The following is a 25,020-nucleotide window of genomic DNA, read 5'->3' on the forward strand; positions in this document are numbered from 1 at the left end:
GGGTTGTATTTTTCAGCCCACTTCTAGTAGCTTTAACTCAGAGTCATTTTTTTTACCTGTTTTTGGACAGAAACATGACAACCCGTACCCCGACCCTGCTGGTTTACAGCAGCTCATGACCGTGTCACTCCTGTCCAAGCACAAGTTGAAGATGTTTCATGTTAACACTCTGCACACACACCAAGCTGTCAGACATCCACCTGTGTGTTTGATGTGTGTCCTCAGGGTGTGAGCACGGGTGAGCGGGGTGTCTGCTGACTGCATGTCCTGCTGAGCCGAGGCACAAACACATTACAGCTGCACTCGGCCTGCCAAGAAGACGGCATCATGGGAAATGGTGCAGTGCTGCTCTGTGTGTTGCTCACCTGACATTGAGAGGTGAAGGTAAGGAGTGATTCAGCGGGATGTCGGCTCAAACAGTGAAACACCCCTGTTGCTGGTGTAGTCGTAAGTTTCACATGAGATGCTAACGGCACATCAGCTGCTTTCGCTTTTTATTTTGCTGCTGCACATCAACACAATGTGGCAAAAGCACACTAAAAATGGAAATTTAATTACTCGAGTGCCTGTGAAACCTGTTTAAAACCCATGATTGATTAACAAAAATGTGTAGTAGTAAGCAATCTGAAGATATGTGTGTTTTATCAGTCAACTGTTTGGATGATAGAGGATTTGGCCTTTTTAATCAGGCATGATAAATATGCCCTGAGAGACTGACTAAACAAAAGTTTCACCAAATGATAACACGACATATGCACTGGTTTGCAGGTCAGTTATGTATTTATTCAGCATGTTGCCGGCTCTTACAGGTACACCAAGCGTAAAGGTGCAGACTTTGTATTAGTTTCACAGGTGTAAAACACCGTTTAGGTCTAAGATCAGCATACAAACAACATGGAGCTCCTGTTTCCATACAAGTCGCAGTTCCCTTTCAGTTTCGTCGTTTCATCGCTTAGCTTGAGCGTCGAATGAACTTGCCGAACAGAAAAACTCTAATGCAGATAGGCTGATAGATACACTGCATGATTATAAGGAGAAACCAGTAACAATTAGTCTTCCATGGCATTTCCACATCCGGAAGGAAAAGCACAGTTTTATTAGAAATTTTGCGAAAGAAATAACCGGCCAAATAGAAAGACCAAAACCGACTCCCACTTTCAACCAACCAAAGCTTGTGGTGTTCGTGTGTATGCAAATGCCAAGGAAGAATAACCGAAAAAGAAGACAAATGGCTCTCTAAGATAATGAAAAGAAATGTTTAAGGTTACTGGCTCGTGACGTCTACTACAGAACCAGGGGAGCGGGACAATGCGTAATCGATTGGTCGAGTTCCCAATCAATAATGCTGCGGGTTTCTGGTGTCACTTTGAACACAGACAAAGTCCAAGCATCAAGAGGCGAAACGAATTTTTGTCCTCCCTCACAAACAATTGGTTAAATGTTTGCTCAGTGGAGGTCAGACGGGGTCAAATGGGGGGGGGGGGGGGGTCTCGCTGCTTGGACCGAAGCATTAGACGACAGGGAGGAACTCAGCCAAAAGAAGACTGCTGCCCGGCGTAGCTATGTAACTAATGCAGTGCAGCCACTCTGCATTTCACAGTTTGCCATCTTCTTAATGTATGGTGTCAGAATGTGTGTAGAAGAAGGGGGACTTCCTGGTGGACCTCTTGTATAGAACAAGGGCGCATCTGTCTTGGGAAGAATGAGCTTTGGTTTGGGTCGGGAGTAGTAAAGAGGATTTGGGGGAGTATAAGGTGAGAATATGAGGGAGAGGGAGAGAATGTAAAAAAGTTGAGGCGTTAGACGGGGAGGAGATGTTTAGGTCAGGGTAGGGGAGGAAGAAGGGGGGGTGAAGTATTCAGGATTACGCCAGGCTTGTGGCATTTCGACTTTAGAGCTTAGTTTAGGACTGGAAGAGGAGGGTAGGCCAGCCGAAACTCTTCCCCCTCCAGCAGTTTCCTGAAAGAAGAAAAAGGAAACAGAGCACGCCACAGTTAACCGTTAATCTACTCGCACATATGAAAAAATACATGCACAGATTAAGACACAGCTTATATGCAAAAATAAATCGGTTAACGGAGACTGAATGTCAGCAAAATAAGCCGGGATCATAGATTGGATGTGTTCAAATCGAGGATTGGTGTTAGATTTTGCAGGGCGGCAGTGAAAGCAGCCGGTGGAGCCTTACCTATACGCTGCTATTTCAATGTCAAGGGCCATCTTCACGTTGAGAAGGTCTTGGTACTCTCTCAGGTAGCGAGCCATCTCCTGCTTGGCTTCAGAGATATCCCTCTCCAATTCATTTATCCTCATCTGCGGTAGGAAACAAGGCCGGTTAGGGACAGATGCTAAAAATAGCAAGGACCGGTGTGACACTATTAGGCACAGGGAAGTGACACATGAGACGTTCAGGTGGTGTCATTTTATAGTTTTGTTCTTGAAGAGATTTGCTGCAAAGTGAGGCGTCAGCGATGTGGAAAACGGTGACATCTTGACTGACAAAAAATGCAAAACTACAACCAAAAAAATGGTATTTTGCACATGGGGAAAAGTAACTTCAGTTCTTAGTGGACAAAATGAGGCCACTGTTACAAGTGGAGACTTTAATATTCTCAAAATACTATGAACTTGAAGTAATGCATGTGTTTTCTCTTAAATGAATATCTGCTGTAGCGTTTGGGAAAACTCCGATTTGTGGTTTTTTTTTTTTTTTTTTTTTTTGTGGGTCGGCTGTTTCCTTCGTTGATTCACAGACTGTAACCTTGCAGACTTTCACCTCTGCTGTGAGCCTCTCATCATGTCCCGCTGAGCAGTAGACCAGTGTGTGTGTGTGTGTGTGTGTGTGTGTGTGTGTGTGTGTGTGTGTGAGTGTGAGTGTGTGTGCATGCGTAGGGGAGGGAGCAGCTGCTGCAGAGAATATTTTACATATTGTGTCATAGCAAAAAACACCCTGCTGTGCTCTGAGACGGTGTCCTGCTGCGCCGACTGTTCCTTCGCTTTTCACATGAAGAGCATTTTTTTTTTTTTTCCCCCTCTCATTGTGACTGCTGGTTGTAAATGTTTTCAGTCACATTAGCTAAATATAACCTGACAGTTGTCCTGTCTCACCTCTCTGTCAAACAGGTTTATACAGTATCCACTGGAAAGAAAAAAAAAAAAACAAAGAAAGAATCTCACAACAGGATTGCACAAGGACATCCTGGCATGTGCATGGTTTTAAATATGAATCACAGCTTTTATGGTCACATTTGTTCATCATGCTATCGTCCCTGCCACTTTCCGCGGTATACTATGTAATCCTGAGGAAAGGCTGGACCAAATAACGAAAAAATGATTGGATTGATGATTGGAGTCTGGAATGCTTCAATTATAGTGGAGCTAAAATGCTAAATGGGAGATGTCCTCATCAGGGACAGTAAATCAGTGCCCATTTTTCCTGTCGCCCTAGTCTTCACGCACATATGACCAGGATCTAGATATGCCTCATTCACCTGGTATTTTGCCACCTCCTTCCCCTGCGTCTCCTCCAGATCCTCCAGTTGTTTATTGAGGGAGTCGATGACGTTCCGGAGGGCCTCGATCTCCGAGGAGCGGGACTGAAGCAGCCTCCGGTACTCCATCGTCTCCTCTCGGATGGCGTGCACCGCCTCGTTGTTCTTGCTCGCCATCTCTGCCACGCTTGCAAACTTGTTCTTGTACCAGTCCTCGGCGGCCTGCATGTTCTTGTTTGCCAGCCGCTCGTACTGCGCCCGGATGTCTCGGAGGGCGGCGGAGAGGTCAGGCCGGGACACTTCCACATCCACGCTGATGTTGGCCACCTGCAGCTGGGCCTGCAGCTCAGCCTGCTCCTCCGCATACACTTTCTTCAGGAACACGATCTCCTCGGACAGAGAGACCACGCTGGCCTCGGCGTCACAGTTGGTGACCGCGGCCCTGCCGGCCTCCTCCCGGGCCCTCTGCAGGGCCTCCTCAGCATCCATGCGCAGCCTCGCCTCCTCCTCGTAGCGCTCCTTCAGCTGCTCGTACACATCGCGCAGGTAGTCCCTCTCCGCCTCCATCCGCATCTTCTCCCCGCTCTCCGAGTCAATCATGGCCCGCAGACTCCGCGCCTCCCCCTCGTAGAGCGTCTGCAGGCGGGACGGGTCGTTCTGCCGCCTCCTCAGCGCCTCCAGCTCGGCCAGCAGGGCCCGGTTCTGCAGCTCCAGGTGCCTCACCTTCTCGATGTAGGTGGCAAAGCGATCGTTCAGATCCACAAGCTGCTCCCTCTCCTGGGAGCGCAGGCCCAGCAGCTCTGTGTTGAGGGAGCTGGCCTGAGCCAGGTCCATCCGCTCAGATGCATCTGGCAGGGGAGAGGAGCCCAGCCTCAGGATCCTCTTCCCAGTCGGAGGAGCTCGGGGAGAAGAGTAGAGGGAGGAAGACATGGAGGATTTGGTGGTGGTTCGGGAGCCTCTGTAGCTGTCCCAAGGGCGGCGGTAGGAGATGTAGGAGTCGTAGCTCATGATGAATTTTTTTGTTGTTGGAGTTTTTTGTTTGTTTTAGAAAAGGATGTGGATGTTTTAGTTTCAGAAGGTTTTTTTTAATGTCCCCCTTGTTCTGCACACCATCGGTGAGGATGAGCGAGCGTTTTTGCACTGCACCAGCTCAGTGATGCTGCAGATCCCCGGCTTTTATACAGCGAGTCAGCCCCCCCCCCACCACACCTCCCCACCACACCACTCTCCACCACAGAGAAACATCAGTACTGTCAGCATCCACTGAGCCAATGGCAGACTGCTGCAGTGAAGTAACGGGAGGTTGGTTTTCAGACTCCCTCTCAACCCTGGCAAGCAGAGTAGATGTGGTAGAGCAGTCTTTTTTTATCTGCCATGCTAATCGTCCTGCAAATTATAGCTCCATTCAGATTATTAATTTCGAAGAATGTCTTTTGCTTTGCTTCCGACTCCCATTACACGTTCCCATATTTATTTCAAGCAATTCCGGATCGTGAACAGATCCATCAAAGTGAGAAAAAGCTCGGGGCAAACCTTGTGACAGGTGACTTGAAACAAAGTCTTTTCCACAAACCCCCTGAGTGCGAATCGATAGATGATGCATAGAGAAAGAGAGAGGGAGTATATATCTAAAACACTCAGACATACACAAGGGTATAATACTCTAAAAAGCAATAAATTCATTACTGCATGGATTGCATAGTGCCCAGGCAGATTTATGTGATAGGTGCACGCCTAGTGCCTTGTCTGAGAATTAATATGAGGTATGGTTTCAACCTACAGTATAACCTTTACCTTTATCGACTACATGCAAACATCAGTGCACTGTTTTCCTTGGAATTGGACATTTAAACAGAAAAATGGTGCTCTACTTATCACTTCAGCTCCGGTTAAAACAAGGAACAGGCAACAGAATGCTTCTCCTATTTGTGCATCTCCCTTTTCTGCCATCCCTTGTCTTCATTATTCTCTGTATCGCTGAGAGATACCCTGCATAGCTGCTGTTGTTTGTGTTCCCAATGCATCTATTTAGGTGTTATGTATTTAATATATTTAGCTAACAAATTGATGAGTCACTGATGTTCTTCAGCCGTCCTGACAGCGTGTGGGAGACACTCTGGGCATCGAGACACACACCGCTGAGGAGGAAACTGCTATCTATATCTGCTGACACAGAGAAACGCTCCTGCCGTTTGGGTTCCAGACCAAACTACCTGCAAATTATCCTTAGCGTTTGTTTAAAAATAGACATTGATTTGATGCTCGTATCCTAGGCGGCCCAGGAAGGACTTGAGAGTCTCGTTCAAGGTGATGGACGCGTTTGCTGTTGCAGGGATTTCACTGGTGAGATTTTTGTTGACAGGACAGTCTTTCTAAAAACTGGCATGCCCACATTTTCCCACCAGGGGCTCTTATGGGAAAACAGGGTCTCTTGGCCTGCTGCACTCCCATCAGTCACCAGCCGACCCTTTAGATATAGTCCAGTCAAATGGGACAGGATGGACCTAAGCATCAGCTCAGATAAATAACATTTCTACTCCTCCATCGCACAAAATGGCCCCAGTATGTCTGCTGGGGTTGATAGGGTTGTTGATCGATACCAGTGATTCAATAATTCCCGGCTGCTGAGATTTCTGGCTTTCAGAATCATTTTCTGGCCCATACTCTGATTTAGAGTAAAAACGCCCCGCCCACTGGCATTTAAAGGCACATCCTTGCTCACACATCCACACACACATGCGCACACACCTACTCACATTTACAACGGATCAGAGGTGGATAATGACGGGGTGTGTGGCTTAATGAAAGCCACAAGCCTTCATTTGAAGGGATTTTGCCCGAAGGATGCTAATTTAAAAAGGTCTTTTGCTTTCTGTTTCATATGAAATTGTTAAAATGTTAAATGCCAAATATATTTGACATGATGAGGTTAAAATAATCATTTATCATTTTTTTATACTGTAAAAGTTTCGTTCAGTTCAATTTTCATTTGCAGGGGTGCTCGTTTTGTTGAGGACCCCTGGATGTGCCTCAAGGACCGCTGGGGGTCCCCGAACCCCAATAATAGAGCTGCTGGTGTAAACCCGCAGCTCTGTTAATGCTGCAGTTCCTACAGCCCACCAATAGCAGTCGATAAGGGTCACAAATTAGGAGTAAAGCAAATTGTAGTAATAGTTGCTTAGTGAATAACCATGGACGATAGCTGCAAATGCAAATTTACATCAGAGTGGAAGTTTAATTTATGTTAGAAATGGATCTACATGCAAACTTGCAGGAACTTTTAGGGTTCCATGTGGTGCAGGCAGGGTCCCGGGGCATCTGCCCTCACATGAGCTGCTGGTGCTCCAGGCATAACAAGGAGTTTTCACTGGCTTTTGGTCCCGGACACGTAGGGTTTAACACACTTGGGCAAATGAGATGGTGTTTAGTGTTGTGTGTGTGTTTACAGTTCAGACATGTGGGCAGTTTCCTGTGATGGCCTGCATTTTGTACTCACTGTCTTGTCTTATGTGGCGAAACACCCCCATCGTGTGCCTTAATAAATTATAAAAGCCATTTACAAATAATCTAGGCCTTATTGGTTATCCAACAAGTCACTGTCAGTCTGCTCTTGTTGCAATATTAGCAAGTGTGCAGATGAATTGCACTACTGAAATTGATTTGCACATCACATTAAATTAGGTGCTATTTCCCCCCCTTTATAATCCAGCTCTGGCATGTCTTATCTTTGACAGGATACCCCTGAATAAGATAAAGACAATGGAGAGCTTTAAATAGGTTCTCTCTGGAGACGTTGTCGTGAAGACTTGGAGACACAAGGTGGCGCTGTTGCATCGCAGGACAGTGTGAGAACTGCAGCGATTGCAACAGTTTGGGGGGAGTAAGTTGTGTTTTCATGCGTTTATCTCAAATCAGAAGTTGTTGTTGTTTTTCCTAAGAAAAAGAACTGCCGCTGCTAGACTGTCTTATTCACTTATGACCTTATGGAAATGACCATATGGAATAAGAAATGATGTGAAATTTGTCAGCCTTGCATTAGTTTTACAAATCTGGTGTAGTCCCATTGCCAAAGCAAATGCAAATAACATGTTTATTCAGAGGCCATATACAGTGAATATATTTCCCAGTGATACATAAGGTAAAAATAAGTACATAAAACATTTCTATTGACAGATAAAGACTTTGGAATGTCAGGCTTTTCTTAGCTAAAATTATTCACTCCTTTATTACATTTACAGGAATTGCAAATATACACATTTCCACTTGAAATATGGGTGCTGAAAATCAACTGAGTCAGGCTGTAGGCAACTGTGTTAGTGAATCCATGACAGTGAATACAAACAGTGGAGATCAGCTCATCCTCTGCAAGTAGACCCACTTCAGCAACAGTGTGGGTCAGCTGCATCTCACGCCATCTTTTCTTTTACATTCAGGTGAAATCTTGTAAAATTCTGTAAAATACTATCCAGAAGAAAGCACATAAAGCATAAAAGACATCAAACATAGAAACAATACAGAAATTACCTTTAGGCTAAGTTTCTTTACAAAAATGTACTCCTTTGGTAGAAAACATTTATCTCAGAGAAAATGTGCTCGATATAAAGAAGTATATCTTGCATTTTGCATGGCCTGTCAAACTCACATCCATAAGTCAATGAACTATGGGACTAACATTCATTTCATATCAGGAACGCTGCATAATCATATATGTTGGCATCTTACAAACCGAACCAGCCCGCTGACATGCACAACCTGGGCTGTTCTCACTGGCACTGCGCTTTAACGCAACAACTTGCGATTACAGTATGAAAGTAGTCATTCACATGTCGATCTGTACAGTACTTTGGTTCATTTGTCAAGGTGTGGAGCAACATTTTGATCACCAAGTCCTCAGAGCGATGCTAAAGGGAAAACCTATTGCGCACAATGCGTCCAGGTGTAAACTATGTGCCCATGAAAATCAATACAAATGAAACAGTGACACCTTTAAAAAAAAAAATCTCATTTTCTTAAAATCTTTAAGACGCTTTCCAGACTTGTCCTGTGCATGAATCGGGGGCAAAATGACTGCCATACACAATAGTAATTGAAGACAGTGCAATCTCAGATCAGCTAAAACTTCATTCGTTAATTTCTTTGCTTAGAATATTTTCAGCCTCTTGCCAATCGCTCTGCCTCCCTTCGCCACTCTCTGGCTCGGCTGGTCTTTAGAAAGCGGGCAGTACTTGATGGTGTGCGCATTGTCTCCGTTGGCGCTGCAGAGCGGGCAGGTATATGCCCGGAGGATGGGGCACAGGACTCTGCCATCCGCCGTCTTCAGGATGTGGGAGCCGAAAACCTCCTCCGGTGCCCCGTTATTCCGACAGAAGACGCAGACCTTCGGCTCGGGCTTGCTTCTCTGAGTCTGTTTGCGCCTTCTGTCCATGGAGAGCAGATCGAGGCCGCCGAAGCCTCCCCTGTAGGCAGGTGAATCTCTGTCCGCCAGCGGCGAGTCTCCAGAGAGATGCTCGTACGGCCTGAGAAGCGAGATGCGCTCCTTGAGATCGTAGATGGAGATCGGCGGGGAGCTCGGCGGCGCGCAGCAGCAGTCCAAGTGTCCATCGCTGTCTCCGCCGTGCCCAATTACGCAGGAGCAAACTGGTGCATCGTCCAAACCCAGGGTCGCTTTAAGAGACTCGGTGATAGAGTTGGGGCTTAGGGACGCGTTGTTGATCTTATTCTTAGCGACAAGTGTCGACAGGCCGAGGTAATCGTTCCAAAAATTGAAGGTGTAATCGTACGGCGACCGCGCGTCCAAGTAGCCATGGTCTAAAAAATCCATCCTGTCAGACTTGGGGAGTTTTAGGGTCCACGGAGGTGAATGAAGATTTTGAGTAATGTGGTTTTCAGCATGGGTGTGGAGGTGATCTGCTCTCTCTTCTTGCTCGGTCTTGTGTGCAGAGCTCTCAACGGAGAGGGGCTGATAAATTCCCCTAGAATAAAAAAGGGGGGCGTGGTTTGGTTCAAGTTGATTATCTGGCTGGCCCCATAGGAGGGCCTACTGAGCCAGAGCAGGGAATTATTGAGCTGAGAAAATGATTTTTCCCTCCCAGAATATGACTCTATCATTGAAAGAGTTTTTTGATGTTTAGGGGTAAATGATTAATCTTGCCTGATGAAACACTGCCTTGTTGTTTTCTCCTCATGGTTATTTTTGTAGGTCATGTTGTTTTATTAGTATTATGGCTGTTAAAGGTCATTTCCCAGTTGAGTTAAAGCAGTAATCAACAACAGTTATTTGCTCAGATAGTCCCTATTTTGTGTAGCACAGCAGTGCTTCATCTCATAATCTGTTCTTGAAAGCTTTTACACTTGCTGTTCGAAACAGCATGTGTCCAGTAGGTCCTTCCTGGGAAAACCCCTCTGGAGGAAGTGATGTGTTTCACATTTTCAGCAGCAGAGGGTTTGTCTGGAACGAACAGAAGAAGAGCTGGGTCCTCAGCCTGAGCAGCGACAGCCACTGAGCAGAAATTCAAAGTTCATCAAGAGAAAATCTACGGAGAAACGGTGCTGAACACACTGGCTGACAAGAGATCTCTGGGTGGACAAAAAAATTAAATAAAAAAAAATCAGTATCTGGCAGATGACCACTTCAAAAGATCTTTCCTGCACTGATGAACCTATAGTGAGGCGTTCCACATGGAGCTGCCTGTCCTGCCTGCACCTGTTCTCCTTCCCCTGGGTCCTGGGCTTTGTGCTCAGAACCAGCCCTCCTCTGCTCCATTGTCTCCTCTCTACAGCGAGCCGTTTAACTTCATTAATATGCATTAAAACGAAGTGTGCCGTGTGTGTGTGTGTGTGTGTGTGTGTGTGTGTGTGTGTGTGTGTGTGTGCGTGCGTGTGTCAGTCAAGGTCCAATAAGGCAGGCTCACTGAGAGCGAGGTTGATAACTGACCTGACTGCTGGAACAATGATGATGTTACTATTTTTGTCACACACTCAGGTGAAATATTAAGGACAGTCAAAGTTGATGGAAAAAGTAATTTCTGTGTCTTATACTTGAATATTGGGGCTGAGATCCTGCCTGTTATTATGCTGGATTTTTCCATTCATACCATATATCAATATCAGGCTGTCACAGACCTCGCAAAAGCATCTATTTCCCTTCAGTCGGAAATGTTGTTAGATTCATTATGTAGTGCTATGTTACATGTGAAAAGCCTCAGTCAGTAATTGCAATACAGCTCCTGTGTTGTATGTGTGGATTCAAACTCATATTTATTCAGTATTTAACATCCAGGGAGACATTTTTAATGTATTCTGAGACTAAAGGTTTGTTTACAAGTATAATCTACGGAAAGATTGAGATCAAATGTGTATTTTGAGTTATAATAGGTAATCAAAGTTGGACAACAAGCTTATTTTTCAGTCAAGGCAACTCTATTCAAAAAAATTTGAATATAGCCTATACAATTTATGTGCATGGCTGAATAAATTGTGGAATGGGGCCTTTAAAAAAAAAAAAAAAAGGGCATGTGTTGTTTGGAGCCATTAAAGTTGCCAGCGATCATAGATAGCACAAAGCATGAAGAAAATCATGTTAGAGAGACACAGAGTCTTGTATGTGAGAATAAATTATCATCAAAATACACCACATGGTCCATTTTCAAGGTCACCTCCGGCTCTGCATGCACAAAGGAAATCATGAGAGAGCATTTAAAAGATGAATGGCTGCCATATCACAATAGATAAATTGCATGGGGGCCAATATGACATGTGGCTCTGCAGCGACGGCGCCGCCGATATTGCTCTTAATGCAATACATGTTTTGCCGCAGAAAAGAAAGCATTGGTATTGAATGTGAAATATGCCTCTACGTTTGAAGTATTTCGCTCTCCTCCAGCTCATCTTACATTTTTGGCATTAAAGCGATGCATGTTATGGATTAAGTGAAGCTCTGACTCAACTTAATACGTCTTTCTCACAAAGTGGGGGCATGTTGGTTGATAGGATCAGCTGTTTTTTGAAAGAAGCCCCTGAAATACTAAAGAATTACATTCAGCGACTTGTTTTTTTTTTTTTTTTTTGGATTGTGTAGCATTTTGGAATGAATCCCTTCCTTTCAGTTTTAGTCTTTCAGCTGATCTTCTCATCTACTGTACAGCCACTTAAATTAAGTGTGATTACAGGGGGAGCTTAAATACGTCGCTGGCCGACCAACAGTTCAAGGGTCAAAGCCACAGCGGCGAGACAATTGCAGCTACAAATCTTCCTTTGTTCATGCAACGTGTAACCAATGCTTTCCTCCTACTCTCCTCTACTCTACTTCCTCCCTTCTCACCGGCCTCCCCTGCAGGAATCGGCACCGTATCTTATTATTTTCCCCATTTACACTCTCCAGTTTCAAAAAAAAAAAAAAAAAAAAAAAGAAACACTAAATGTGGTTTCTAAAGGGTTAAAAATCTTCATGTGTAAATAAGGCTTGGGAGTGTGATGATCACACCCAGAGGTTTAGCTGCTGAACAGCCAAGGCTGAGATGGGCAGACACTGCTCCCCCATTCATCACTGTCAAGTTGAATAGAAAATTAACAAATCCCTTAATTAAAAGACCTCTCTAGACTGTGCAAGTGTGCGTGTATGTGTGTGTGTGTATGTGTGTAGCACGTGCCAGCTGCACTGCTATCTTGTGCAGACGACAACGGCTCTGCACAAGAGGCACACACAACAACACACACACACACACACACTCACTATATAAAGAGCCCTCCACTGCTTCCGACCCCTGCCAGTCCTGTCGCTGCATTAATTGCATAAACTGCATAATGTGGCCGGCCAGAGCAGCGGTTAATTCTGGATCTCTGCACCTCCCCAGACACAGAGATGGGTGGGGAGTCAGTCGGGGGTTTGATCCCTGACCTCTGCCTCCTCTCCTGGGAGTATAGGACTGCATCCCTAACGGTCCCGCCATCTGCACACACACACACACACACACACCCCCCCCCAGATCTCAGCGCCTAGAGTCAACCCAGCCCCAGACACGTGTCACTGTCACCAGCAGCAATGGGGAATGCCGAACAAGCCAAGGTCAACCTGAAATTAGGGGGTGTCTTGTGGCCTGTCAAGTGCTCTGTCACGACCGCCGTCTCTCTCTGAATGCGGCCCACTATTACTTAACTCCACCCTCCCCCGCCGCGCATTCATGAATACACATACACACACACAAACACACACATGCACGCACGCACCACACACAATATCCTCTGGACGTCTTAGAAAGCATTAGGACCGAAAGGAATGTTGATCGATGTCCAGAGCTGCATCCAAGTGGTAAGCCAAGAAAACCCAAAGTGCACGCTTGAATATTAAAACTGAATGATTCAACTTTTTTTTTTTTTTTTTTTTTTTTTTTCCACTTTTGATCTGGGTCAGATCCATGCTAGAAACATTTTAGAAAACCTTGAGCTCCTCACCAGTCAGAAGGTTTTTGAGTTACTAAAAAAAAAAAAAAAAAGTGTCTCACTCGGTATTTCAGTCACAAAATTACTTTAATGTTTCATCATGTTTCATGGGGTAGCATCAAAACAAACATCATGAGACCGGTTTTGTGCAGAATGATAATCTCTCAGTATGATGGCTCCCTCTGCGCCCGTCTAATGCTTTTCCCGGTTAAATTAGTTCTCGAAACGCATTTTTACAGATAGCTTTTTAATTTGCTTGCCAATTTAATTCTTACTGTTTGTTTTATTCTCATGAAACCATTTAAATTGATGGCCAGCGTCCTCCATTTGCATTTTTTTGCTGTTGTTGTTGTTGTTGTTTTTTTTTTTTGACTGGTGCTGCTCACCAAGCACGTTGCGAGCCCCGTTTTAAAATGAGCTGTTTAAATTATGTTTACGATAACGTGCAAAGAGGAACTGTAAGTCTCTCGTGTGGCCTGTTGCTCGCACCAAATGTGTCACCACTGCAAGGAAGGGAGAGAAGGAGGAAGAAGAAGGAGGAAGGAGGAGGAGGGAAGCTATGGGCCCATGGATCAGAAACTTGTTTAACTCACCCAGATCTGTGGAGATTAGAGCGGGAAGTGGTCAAAGGGCTTAGAGTGTATCGGTACAATGGGGCAGAGGGGATTAGAGCGGGATTCACTGAGCCCCCATGATGCCCTTCATCTCTGGGGGTCCACAGCGAGAGCACCTTTGTTGGGTTAACTAACGGCACTTCCCATGAACGCACTGAACGGACCAATCCCTTTTTAATGATGCAGGGGGAAATTCCATCGGCCCTGATTACCACAGCGCTTTCGAGGGCGGCCATTGTCCCACACACCACGTCGAGCTTTTAAACTGTGCAGCCAGGCGAGGGGAGCGCAGGAGTGTTGAGGTCTGCGAGCGGCGGAAAAACCCAAACCGATGCTGATGTTGGCATCATGTGAAGTATAGACGGAGGACTGCACCATCACTACCAGAGCCTATAGAGTCCGGCTGCAGCTTGTATACACACTGTTTGCCCGTTTTCACACCATAAATTGCAGTTTTAGTTTCTCAGTCCCACCTCCACTTGCTAATTAGCCTTTGCTCTGTTAAGCTTTGTCTCGCTGTACTTTCCCATAGGAGGCAATTTTTTGTAGACACTTCAAGAAAGCAGAGGTATGATAGTTGGCTCATGTTCACAGCTAAATACTAGATAATTGTCTTCATGAAACAAAAAAATAAATAAATAAATAACCAAGGTAGGCTATATTTATTTTTTTTTTTTTAGCAACAACTGCACTTACCAGGAGGTTTGGAAACTAAAAACACTAAAACTAAAATAATAGCTATTGGGAAACATCCAGTTGCCTTTTTAAAAAGCACATCATTGATGACTGAAGTTAGCCAGCCCTCTTTAGGCCAAAATTAGTATTTTAACTTCGAAGAAGTATTGCTAACGTAGAGATTTTGGGCCTTCAAGATAGCTAGGCGACATTAAAGGTCTCGGTTTTATGGGAAATGGCATTCATTAAAAGTCGCGAAAAGTAATACATTTCAATGAATGATGATATGCTTGAGTTTTCTTCATAAGTAACAGTTTCTTTCTAAACACAAGGTGAAGGTTTGTTTTTTTATTTGTGTAACTACATCGCAAATTAGCTAACTGGCCTCAATAGCAAAGCGCTGTGATCAAAATATGAGTGAAAAATATTACTAATGTTTTTGTTCATTTATCACACATCCATGATCTTGAGGTGAAAAGGTGAACTACTGTTTCGAGCTAACCTGGATAACTTTGTATGAGGAAGACCTTGCCTCATTCCCTGCCCTTTTCACTGGGCTTTGTCCTAAAGTTACCACAAAAAAACAAAAAAACAAAACAAAAATACTGAGATTTTTAACTCAGCCAGTCACATTATGTCTTCCTCCAAGGCAGCTCTGCCTCCTACAGATGTTTATATAAATAAAACTATGCAAAAAGCAGCACGTACCCTGTAACTCTGTACGTTTTCATTGTGTCAGCCGGGCCAAGACAAATTCCTGCTGAATCGATTATGATTTAATGTTTGCATAATATACGTTCATCGTGTTTCCATTCTGAAAATCCGTGTGTCCCAGTTGCATACATCGCTGTTTGTGGTCCACTGAAAATGTGCAGTGAACGGCGTGTAATTCTACCACAGAGCTCTGGCTCTCCGAGGCAGATGTGAGCGTCTCATCTCATATTAGCATGCTCGGCTGTCTCCTGTGATCTCTCAGCTATGCAGCTGCTATCGACTCCACATTTCTCTCATCTCAAGTTCAGCTGCCTGAAACTGAATTAAAAAGAAACTGCACACCGTGGGACAACTGATGAAACATATTTAGATAAGTCCCCTGCTTGTACCGCGCGGCTCGGTGACAATCCCGTTCTCAATTTGTGTGTGTATTCGACAGTATACTCACTTTTTAAAATCCAATAATGTGACTGAGCCGAAGAAGAAAGGAAACAAAACCTGTTTGCATGTTGGCTTTTGCTCGCTTTGCTCTTTCTAAAATACATGCAGAGGTTCGGGACCTCAGGACGGGGTCGGGGTGAAATGATCTAATTGGGAATGAGGATAAAGGTGTTTGACAGGACAAAATAAGGCACAATGAGAAATAAATTTAGTGTTTGAGATATTATTACTCTGTTTATTCAACCCAACTCAGCAGTGCAGCAAGCGTCTGTTCATGTTTGAGTTGGAATAATCCGGAAAAACAACACACAGGTAAGTATCACAGGTAAGTAAGCAGGAGAATGATCACAGGTGAGTATCGCATATGGCATTACATATGGATTTCCTCGCTCAAACTGTAATATGTCGAGCTGATTAAACTGAAGTCTCTCCTGCCTCTTGCGCGGGGGATTTCTCCCTGTATGGTTGTTGAATATCAAAATCCAGAGAGAAGCCCTTGCTCTTTGATTTTGAGGATTTTGCGGGGGCCGGCACCCGACTTGATATTTACTGTCGATCCTTTGCATAGCTGAAAAATGTTGCACTGGAAATATGTTGACATGGTTTGATGCCATCAGAGGTTCACAGTAAAAAGGCCCCAGAAATCCAAGAAACTACTGCCAGTTGATATTTTAAACAGTGCGACAGTGTTTTAGATTAGACTTTCCCTTAAAACAATCACAAGAATGAAGCTGAAAGTCACTTTTTAATCACTTTCTGGCAACAGTGAACTTACCTTATGTTATCTGAAACTTGTCGATGGGCTGAATCCCGCCCATCTGGCACTTGAAACGGGCTAAAACAATCATGAAGAGTGATTTGCCACTACTGTTTGACCCCCTGTGCCATCTGCAGAACACACACAGACCAGTGGACCCATGTGCAGATCAGGACAGGCCTGGTGGTGTAATGGTCGATACCACACAGGACCACAGATGGGTCCTTGCACGGTGGAGCCGGTGGCTGGCGCCTGGGCCTGGGCGCTGGCCAGATGGGCCACCCTGAGAGAGGCTCAGCCTGTCAGGCCCAGGCAGGCTGATCTTATTACTGTGGGCCAAGACAGGAGTCTGGTTCCACACACACACACACACACACACACACACACACACACACACCATCGGGGGAGTCCACATCATCATGCCTGACTGTCACAGGCTGGATTCTCCCTGGAAAAGAAATCCTGTTCCTTTTTGTTTGTTTGTTTGTTTGTTTGTTTTCACCTGCGCGGTACGTGTCGGATCTTCATCTTCATCGCTGTCCAAACCACAAAAATCATGTTCCATAAGGGTTTCCTGTGTTTAGACGACAACAAATGAGAACATCAGATCTGTGCTGGGGAAAAAAAAGTCTTATCCCCGAGCAAACTCTCAGGTTTCTCAGGATTAGGGAATGTTAGGTATGTGACCAGCTACATGGTGCAGCTCATATTTCCAACTAGGACTCAACTAATATGGGTTTTTAACGGCTGATATCAATATTTTTATGGTAAAGCTGCTGATAGCTGATATTTTATGCCATTACGTAATAACTTAAACAAATGAAACATTCCATTTTCGCACAAAAAAAAAATAAAAAAAAAATGGAGTTGCTCCTTCTGAATGTGGTCAGGGAGTAACAACAGTATACAGCCTATATGCTGTGTACTGTTGTTGCTAATGGGAATCTCTGGTTAATGATTCCTGAAAAGGTGAATAAAGCAGTCCTGCAGCTTCTCAGTGCAAAGAGTGCAGCTAAAAATTGCCAAAGGCCTGTAAAAATAAAGATTAGTGAAGTTGAATTTTTTTTTTTTCTTTGACATACAAGCTCTGCATCTGACAGCCGTGCCACATTCCTGGTACGGTGGAGTACCAGGGATCAGCAGGAACATAGTTGTCCATATGGAGTGCTATCTGCTTTCACCTAATGGCTGTGCTCCATTTGCAGGTCATTTGCAGTTATTTTCTGTTTTCAGCATCATCTGTTGTTGTGTGTTCCTGCAGGACGAGGAAACGGCGATCCGCACGCTACCGGGAAAAGAGGGGGAAGTTGAAACAGGCTCAAACAAAAGGCAAAAAAAGAAGAAATTGATAGATTAAGTCAATATAAAAGTGCAATTACATGAGCCGTGCAAAACAAAGACAACAAAGGGGTTGGGATTATGCTATCATCGGTGTGGCTGGACATGTTTTTTTCTTCAAACACAGTCTGCCAAATTAGATATTTTATTGCGGTGACAAAGTGATGCAAAATATGTATTTTAATCAGTTAACTGACAGTTGGAATTGGCTTGTAATTACAGTGTATGAGAATGGGAGCAGTCAATATATTTTGCAAATACCAAATCCGATGTGCTGATTGGTTATCCCCTCACATTTTCTATCTTCCAGCTGTAAAATGGTGTTTCTACAATGCTAATGATAGACTTATATCTCTGGAGCACAGCTTAATGTTGCATCCTGCCAAAAAGAAATGGATTTTCATTAGCATAGTGTCATTCACAGTAATATAAACCATCCTGGTCTTTGTCCTCAAAGTGACAGCTCTGAAACAGGATGAATCGAGAACAATCTCCCAAGGTCAAGGTCAGGGTTCGGGCTGATTTGGGCGGCGAGGCCCTCCTTATTGTCAAAAGCGTCTTCATTTGAAATTCACACGACATAAAGTCAGGTTTGACTGGCAGTGCGCGCGGGGCACGTGGGGGTTGTAATATTCATAAGAGCAGGAGCAAGATGGATGGATAGCTTTTCCTACCGCACATTGATTTCCACATTTGGGTGATTAAGTTTATTATTTGGCCCGCGGCTACATTAGCATGTGATTATACCGGGTACCCTACAGAGAGAAGCAAATTTAACTTTGAGAACAAAGGAGGAGAATGAGCACCGTGGTCACCTGAGTCTCTTTAAGATGTGGGGGGGAGAAAAAATAAAAAATAACATGCGAGTGTTCGCCCTGATTCCTTTGGCCTGGGACGTTGTTTGGCTCCGTGGTGCCACTCAGCCTCCCTCCTTCCCTTTCTCTCTCTCTCTCCCTCTCTCTCTCTCTGTTTCCCCTTTTCTTTCGATCCCCTTGCAAACATTCTCCCCGACTCTTTTGTTTGCCAAGATCCAGGTTACCATGGCTACCAACTGGCGCTTTATGAGCACCTCATCCCTCATCTAAATATTCCTAGTTATCTATGGTAATGAAATGCACACACCATTATCTGGCTTAATGAAATACACTCTATTGTCTGTGATTAGGAGGAGAAAGCTTTATTTCTCTGTGGTCTTGTGTACCACTGTTCCCAGGCTGTGATAACAAATGTACCATGGAGCTGTGAGCGCTTTCATGCTCTACCCTGATATGAGCCATGGACAATAAAGCAACAATGTCCAGTTTCTCCTCTCAGCAGCTCTGCGATGCGACTAACGTGCTCCAGTGACGGTTTGATTGCACTAATTGTCCCCGTTTTCATTTCCCTTTCCTTTACGGCGGACCCAATGCTGCTATAAGTTCGGCTTCCAAACTAAAGCAGCCCATAAAAAAAAAAATAGATGATGACTCCATAAAATCCTAGCATATCACCCGTTTTGACAACACTTCTGCCAAGACAATAAAATATCAAGACACCGCATTTGAAAAAGGCACAGGCAAGCACAAAGGCAATAGCATTATTTAAATACCACTATCAATAAACCTTTGCCTCTTTGTTTGTTTTTTTCTTTCTTGCATGCAACATAGGAATAGGTTGACCAACTCCTCCCCATAAAGCACCGTTCATCTCCGCCATCATTTTCCATCGTCTTTGAAAAGCTTTCGAAACATCAAGAGTATAATAAAACACATATACTGTAAAATGTGCATCTGATATCACTTGTTCCTCCTCAGTGACTTTCTTCTCAGCGATAAAAAAAAAAAAAAAAAAAAATGAAAATAACAGCGAGTGTGTACTTTATGAGAGCGCATCTGTGTGTGTGTGTGAGAGAGCGTCTGTGTCTATTTCCAAGTCAGTCTGGGGTAATATCTGTAGATTGGGTGTTTAAGTCACTCTGCATTTCATGAGGCCGTCCTGTCACTAACAGTTATCTCCTCACTGCCCTCTGAGGAGTTGTCTAGGTGAAATGATTCTCTGAAGTACTGAATAATGCATGAAATTACGTAATGCAAATGGAGGCTTTATTTCCCCTGCCTCTCACCGGCACCAGGCCCGGGCCACTGTATTAAAACAGCAGAGGAGAAACAGTGGGAGTCCCCAGAGTAAAGCAGCTACAGCAGAGAGGGAAAAGGTCAATGATAAACCCAGGGCTGCTCCTCCGCACGCAGCTTTATCAAGTATGAGTGAACGGAGTTATTGCGCGCCTTGCACCGGTGAAATTGCCGTGCAGAGCCGGGCGTTATTCATAGGGCTATCATGGGAGGCCTATTGTGCGAAGGCGAGTGAAATATTCATTAAGCAACAGCCTGGCTGCTTTCCACGCTGCCTGCCTGTAAACAGAGGCCCAATCAAAAAAATAAATAACGGGAGCAGAGAACACTGTGGAATTTTGTTAGATCAAGAAATGTCACTCGCCTTATATGCGGCAAATTAGGCTACACTAAACTGTTGTCAAGTCTGTGCTTCAACAAGTAGATGAGCCTTCCCACCATCCCTCTCTCTCCCTCTCTCTCTCTCCCTCTCCCTCGCTCTGTAGTGGGCAGCCAGTGTGGAGCTGAATGGCATTAATTGCCCCCTAAGATGACGGGCAGATGAAAGGGAGGTGGTGGGTTGCTGTGGGACATGGGGGCCGGTTACAAAGAGAGGCTGAGGACGGCTGGCAGGTCTCACCGACTTCAAAAGCAGATAAAGGGCCTTTACACAAAGGATCCTCATTTTTTGCTTAATCTTCAGAGTTTAGGTTTTTTTTCTTTTTTCCAGTACCAGCCCACTCGCCTTTGTCCACTTTGTGTCAGGTATTAACGCCGGCGGATTAAATTGGTGTTGCGGAAATCATTGTTTGTGTTTTCTTCCAGCCCACTGGCTCCCATTGTCCCCGTTAATATAATCGACTAGTCGCCAACAATGTGAGAGGTTCATCTCTCCCCGCGGAGACAAATGAACAACGGACGGATTTGGTCACCTTGTTTGTCTGGGGAAACAGTGGCACAATATGTTGTTTTGTTTTGTTAAGGATCAGGGAAAGTGCTCTTAACTTCCTAAATAGCTTTTTAAGACGGGGACAAGGAGGTCTTAGTTGGAGGAGCCAAGTGAAAGAAAACACTGAGCTGCCGGTGAATATGGCAAAGGCGGGGACTTCTTTTAAAGAAAAAAAAATAAATAAATAAAAAATTGGGGAAGGTCGGACTCGCTTGGAGCTTTAGCAAATTGGAAAGAGAACACCTTGGTCCAAAGGAATAACTTAGAAATATTTAAGTACGGGACAAGGGGGTCTGACACACAAAGAACACCTTGCCTCCCATTGGAAATGTGAAGAGGGGGGAAAAAACCCATAGAGGCGATGCAGCTCCCCCTCTGTTTTTGTGCTCCTCTGTCATGTCCTGTACATCTCCTCGCTCTCTCCATGCGGCCCTTCACCTACAGCCCAGATTCCTGTCATTCTCCAGTGAAGGTATGGTCTCCAGCCGCCCAGCCAGCCCTCCATCTGCCCATGAATAGGACCAGTCACATTTCTGATAGCATTTAATGAAAAATCCGCCCGGGCTTTGGGGAGGGAGGAGGAGGGCAGGAGTGCTCAACAAAGAGTGCCTTTCACTGGAGTGGAAAGCCTAGATTGCTCCCTCTCCCTCCCTCTCCCTGCTCTCCTCTCCTCCCTCCCCTCTCTCTCTCTCTCTCTCTCATTTTGTCTTTTTTGATTCAACATCAAAAATGTGCCAAATGACTGGGCAGAAACCCCCCGAGATTTTCAATGTGTGCGAGGAAAAGTGTCACACAAAGGGACAGGTGTCTCGCGGTTTAAGGTGGCAGCGATGCGGCCGGCACAAAGGTAAAAGCAGGCCTCGCCGAGAAAGGTGCGCTCCCCAAGTCTTTGTGATTGCATTGTTCGGCCCGCGGAAATTACTCGAAGCTTGTATTTGCATGCGATCATCAATCACGCACCGCCCTGAACACTTTATTTCCACAAGAGTATACACATTCTTTAATGTAAAAACAAAGCGATAATCATTCAAAATGCCCGAAATTGTGATGATCCAATCTGCAGAAGAGCTTTTGTTCTGTGCCGTCATAAATTTTGAAAAGGGTTTTTTTTTTTCAACAGCTGGATATTTCGCCATTGCTTTTTGCTGACATGCACAGAAATGCACAGAATAGACTTGATTCTTTGTGGAGGGAAAAAAAAAAAGGAAAAGGAAAAATCAGAGCCGTTTCTGCAACACTGGGTGATGATATTGTCGGGACATTTTGTGTTTCCCAGCTCTCTCCACCTCCCGACGCACAGCCCAGCAGGTGGGAAACAAACCTCGGGAAGGCTTTGATCTCTCGACTAACATCAGATAACAGAGCGGTGCCCTCATCCATTTCTCGGTTCCAGCAGACAGCACCCAAACGTCTTCTTCCAGCGCACTTTGCCATCATTACGATCACAGGATTTTTCTCATTTTTATATATATATTTTTTTTCAAACCAGAGTAAGCAAACAACACGATAAGTCTCCTCTTGTCTTGAGTTAGTCGGAGCTCGCTTTCTTCTCCTTCAAGAAGGTCGACGAGACAAGTGCCATTTGTTGTGGCAGCCTTGAAGCGCCGCCTTTATCTTCATTCAAATTGCACAACAACAAAGTGCTAAGGGCGCTTCTCGCTAATAAAAGACAACAGCACATATTGATCCTCCTCATTCGCTCATATCTAAAATGTTAATCAATACACCCAAAGCTCCTGGCGGTGGTGCCGCGGCATGTGCAGTGAGGAGCCGGTTGAGAATTCAAGACATTATCACCATCAGATTTCCATTTCTGTCCTTTTCTATGACTCGTCTGTGACATTTAGCTCAGTTGCCAAAATCGATATGTCAGTGTCTAACTTAAAATGTTTTTCTTTTGCTTTTTTTGTTGTTGTTCGTGTGTGAAATGGATGACTGGATGGTTCATCTCCTTTTTGGTAAACTGCAACTGAAAGGTTTCATTCCTTATAGAAAAATGACACCTACTCATAAAATGACTCAGCGGAAAATGAACAAGAAATTTGGTGTTATTGTTTACGAACGTATCATGAACTTCTGGGCAATTTAGGTGGTGTTTTTTTTTTTTTTTTTTTTTTCCTTTTTCCCGTCGATATTTTGTCCCAGTGTGGACGAGGCGATGTCATGCTGAGACATTTCCAGCACAACGGAGTTACGATACCAGTAGAAAATTATTCAGTTACGCAGGTGTTAGTGTCAGCTTTCTAGAGCCGCCATTTTGCACGGACATTCAAAAAAAAAAAAAAAAAAAAGGGGGAGAAATCCATCACAGAGCAGGCAGAAGATACCGGCGTCTCCGCTGATGTAGCCTCAGTAGACCGCAGCGTGATGAAAAGGAAGGAAGAAATTGTTCTCTTGCTCTTATTGCCGTGGTGCTTTAACCCACTTCCGAATGCACCGAGCGAGGGCATGTTCTCTGGAGGTTGTCAAAAGGTATTCTGGGAAATGTAGAAAATTGCTGGCAGAAGAAAAGCAGATTGAGGGAAAGTGGGTACAAAAAAAAAAAAAATGAAGCAAAAAGCAAATGACAAGTCCTGGAATACACTGAGCGTCACAAAGTGGTGACATCAAACTGTACGAGTCTGGTGGCGGCTATTTTAGACATTGAGTGATGAATTTCAAACAATGTTCTACTTCCAAAATGGACATTTGGAAATAAACTCTAGCACCCAGTCGTATTTATACCAACAGGAAATTTTGGTTGTTATTGCCGTACATAACTAGCTCCTCCAGCAGCCAAGATTTAATGTGATTATTGTTTTACACAACGTTCTGAGGGGCTTGGGATAGTCCAACATTCACTGCAGCATTTCATATTCTGTAATTCTCCAGGTTTTCAGTGACAGCGGAACCCCTGGTTGATGAAGTTATCTATCTCAACGCGGCCCTCCGCTAAGGGAAGCCGAGCTGCAGATGGCCTCTTTCTGCTTGTTGCTCATGAAAATCATCCTTCATATAATCTCTCCATTAATCACAATCATAAACGGCAGGTGAACAGTAGGCTTCAATAACTGTGTGACGGTGACAGCTGGATGGTGTAAGTGTTTCGGGGGTGGAGACGGTGGCGAGGTGCTGCCCGTTTTTTTTTTTTTTTTTTTTGTTGACTTGTTTCTACGGAGCTGCAGCCAAATCTTGCCGGACACAGTTTCCAAAAAACACTTGCAGCTCGGTTACCAGGGAGGAAAAGGCCTCTTTAGGTGCGACAGGGACGCAGAGCTACCGTTGGAAGGAGGAAACTACAGGGTGAGGGGGGTGGATGTGCCCCTGCATGGGAGCCACTGAGGAGCCCTTGGTCCATGTGCACGTCTGAATGATGATTAACTGTAATTACCTAAGCAGTACCTGGACTGCATGCCAGGAGGCAGCCCAAGATTAATGGGGCTCTGCTGAAAACGGAACAAAAGCTCACATTTCCGAGGTAATGAATCGCTCTGGTACTAAGGCGTCTTCACATGGTGCGCCCGGGCCCCCGGGGAGGTTCATTACAACGAGAGGAATAGATGGATCCTCTGCAGCATTTTGAAACAGGGAAAGCAAGCAAGCAAGCAAGCAAGCGAGCAGAAGGAAGTCTTAAATCATCCCAGATATCCTGAATGCTATGCAACCTCTATAGCTGGCACAGAGATAAACACCCTCCTAAATACTTCCAAATGGCTGGTAAACATTACACAGCAAAGTGCCTTGTTTGCCGAGCCTTGCTGGTACACAAAAATGTTTGAACAATAAAGCTTGGCGTGGCGGAAATCGGTTGAGTAATGAAGATAAACACGAGAGTGCCTTTAAGGAGTGAGCGACGAAGACGGGCAGTGAAGGATGTCCCCCCTGTCCATCCATAAAACCAGTCCTTTTTACCAAACTGACTGCAATACTCGACGCACCATCGCTGAGCAGCCACTCGTGCCACTCCGCATTATCTGTATTAAAGGAAGCAGGTTTCATTTCTACAGGAAGCAGGCAGTTTACAGCCTGGAGGGCAAAGTTTTATTACAAATGTCTCCTGTTGTAAATCACTGTCCGTCCAATAACCCGCAGATTAATGGTGGCGTTATTTCGTTCGGTGTCGCAGAGGTTAATCTGCGGCTTTGAAAAATGAATGACACAAAACGGAAGCTCGCCATTGGACCATCTGCGAAAAGGGGCCCTGGGAATCCATGTTAAGATTTTGCATAAAGAGTTTTGGAGGAAAGAAGATTGGTGATGCATGGAAACGGGCATCAATTATTGGAAGTCAAACTCCTTGAGGCAACAATGAGAGGATTTACAAGCTGTAACATTTTCCCTGCCCTTGAACATGTTCCAGGAATGTAGGTCGATAGCCAGATGAAATACAACCTGACTGGAGCTTTTAATGATTACAATGCACACAGGCCACATATTTCTTCCCCATTAAGTCACATAAATACTTGAAGAAAACACAAGTTGAGGCATGCCCAGCTTTACATCATGTTGTGTGCAGCGGTGCCTTGAAAACCCA

General features: G+C 44.7%; 2 protein-coding genes across 2 annotated transcripts; both read right to left on the minus strand.

The window, feature by feature from the left end:
* Positions 1 to 758: 758 nt before the first annotated feature.
* On the minus strand, positions 759 to 4,630 carry neff2 (neuronal intermediate filament family member 2). The gene is made up of 3 exons (XM_030044502.1): positions 3,492 to 4,630; positions 2,189 to 2,313; positions 759 to 1,959 (listed from the first exon to the last, which is right to left on the minus strand). Exons 1-3 carry the CDS (start codon positions 4,497 to 4,499, stop codon positions 1,899 to 1,901), a joined length of 1,194 nt encoding a protein of 397 aa, XP_029900362.1. The 5' UTR covers positions 4,500 to 4,630; the 3' UTR covers positions 759 to 1,898.
* A 2,937-nt stretch (positions 4,631 to 7,567) lies between these two features.
* Positions 7,568 to 9,419, minus strand: LOC115354224 (nanos homolog 1-like). The gene has a single exon (XM_030044503.1). It carries the CDS (start codon positions 9,310 to 9,312, stop codon positions 8,632 to 8,634), a length of 681 nt encoding a protein of 226 aa, XP_029900363.1. The 5' UTR covers positions 9,313 to 9,419; the 3' UTR covers positions 7,568 to 8,631.
* Between the last annotated feature and the right edge of the window lie 15,601 nt (positions 9,420 to 25,020).

This window comes from Myripristis murdjan, chromosome 22 (genome assembly GCF_902150065.1).
Source record: "Myripristis murdjan chromosome 22, fMyrMur1.1, whole genome shotgun sequence".
NCBI lineage: Eukaryota > Metazoa > Chordata > Actinopteri > Holocentriformes > Holocentridae > Myripristis > Myripristis murdjan.

Coding starts and splice junctions, on each gene's coding strand:
- neff2 (XM_030044502.1), bottom strand. CDS start 4,499: ATGAGCTACGACTCCTACATCTCCTACCGCCGCCCTTGGGACAGCTAC. Junction 2,314..3,491: donor AGGAGGTGGCAAAATACCAG/GTGAATGAGGCA, acceptor TTCCTACCGCAG/ATGAGGATAAATGAATTGGA. Junction 1,960..2,188: donor ATTGAAATAGCAGCGTATAG/GTAAGGCTCCAC, acceptor TTCTTCTTTCAG/GAAACTGCTGGAGGGGGAAG.
- LOC115354224 (XM_030044503.1), bottom strand. CDS start 9,312: ATGGATTTTTTAGACCATGGCTACTTGGACGCGCGGTCGCCGTACGAT.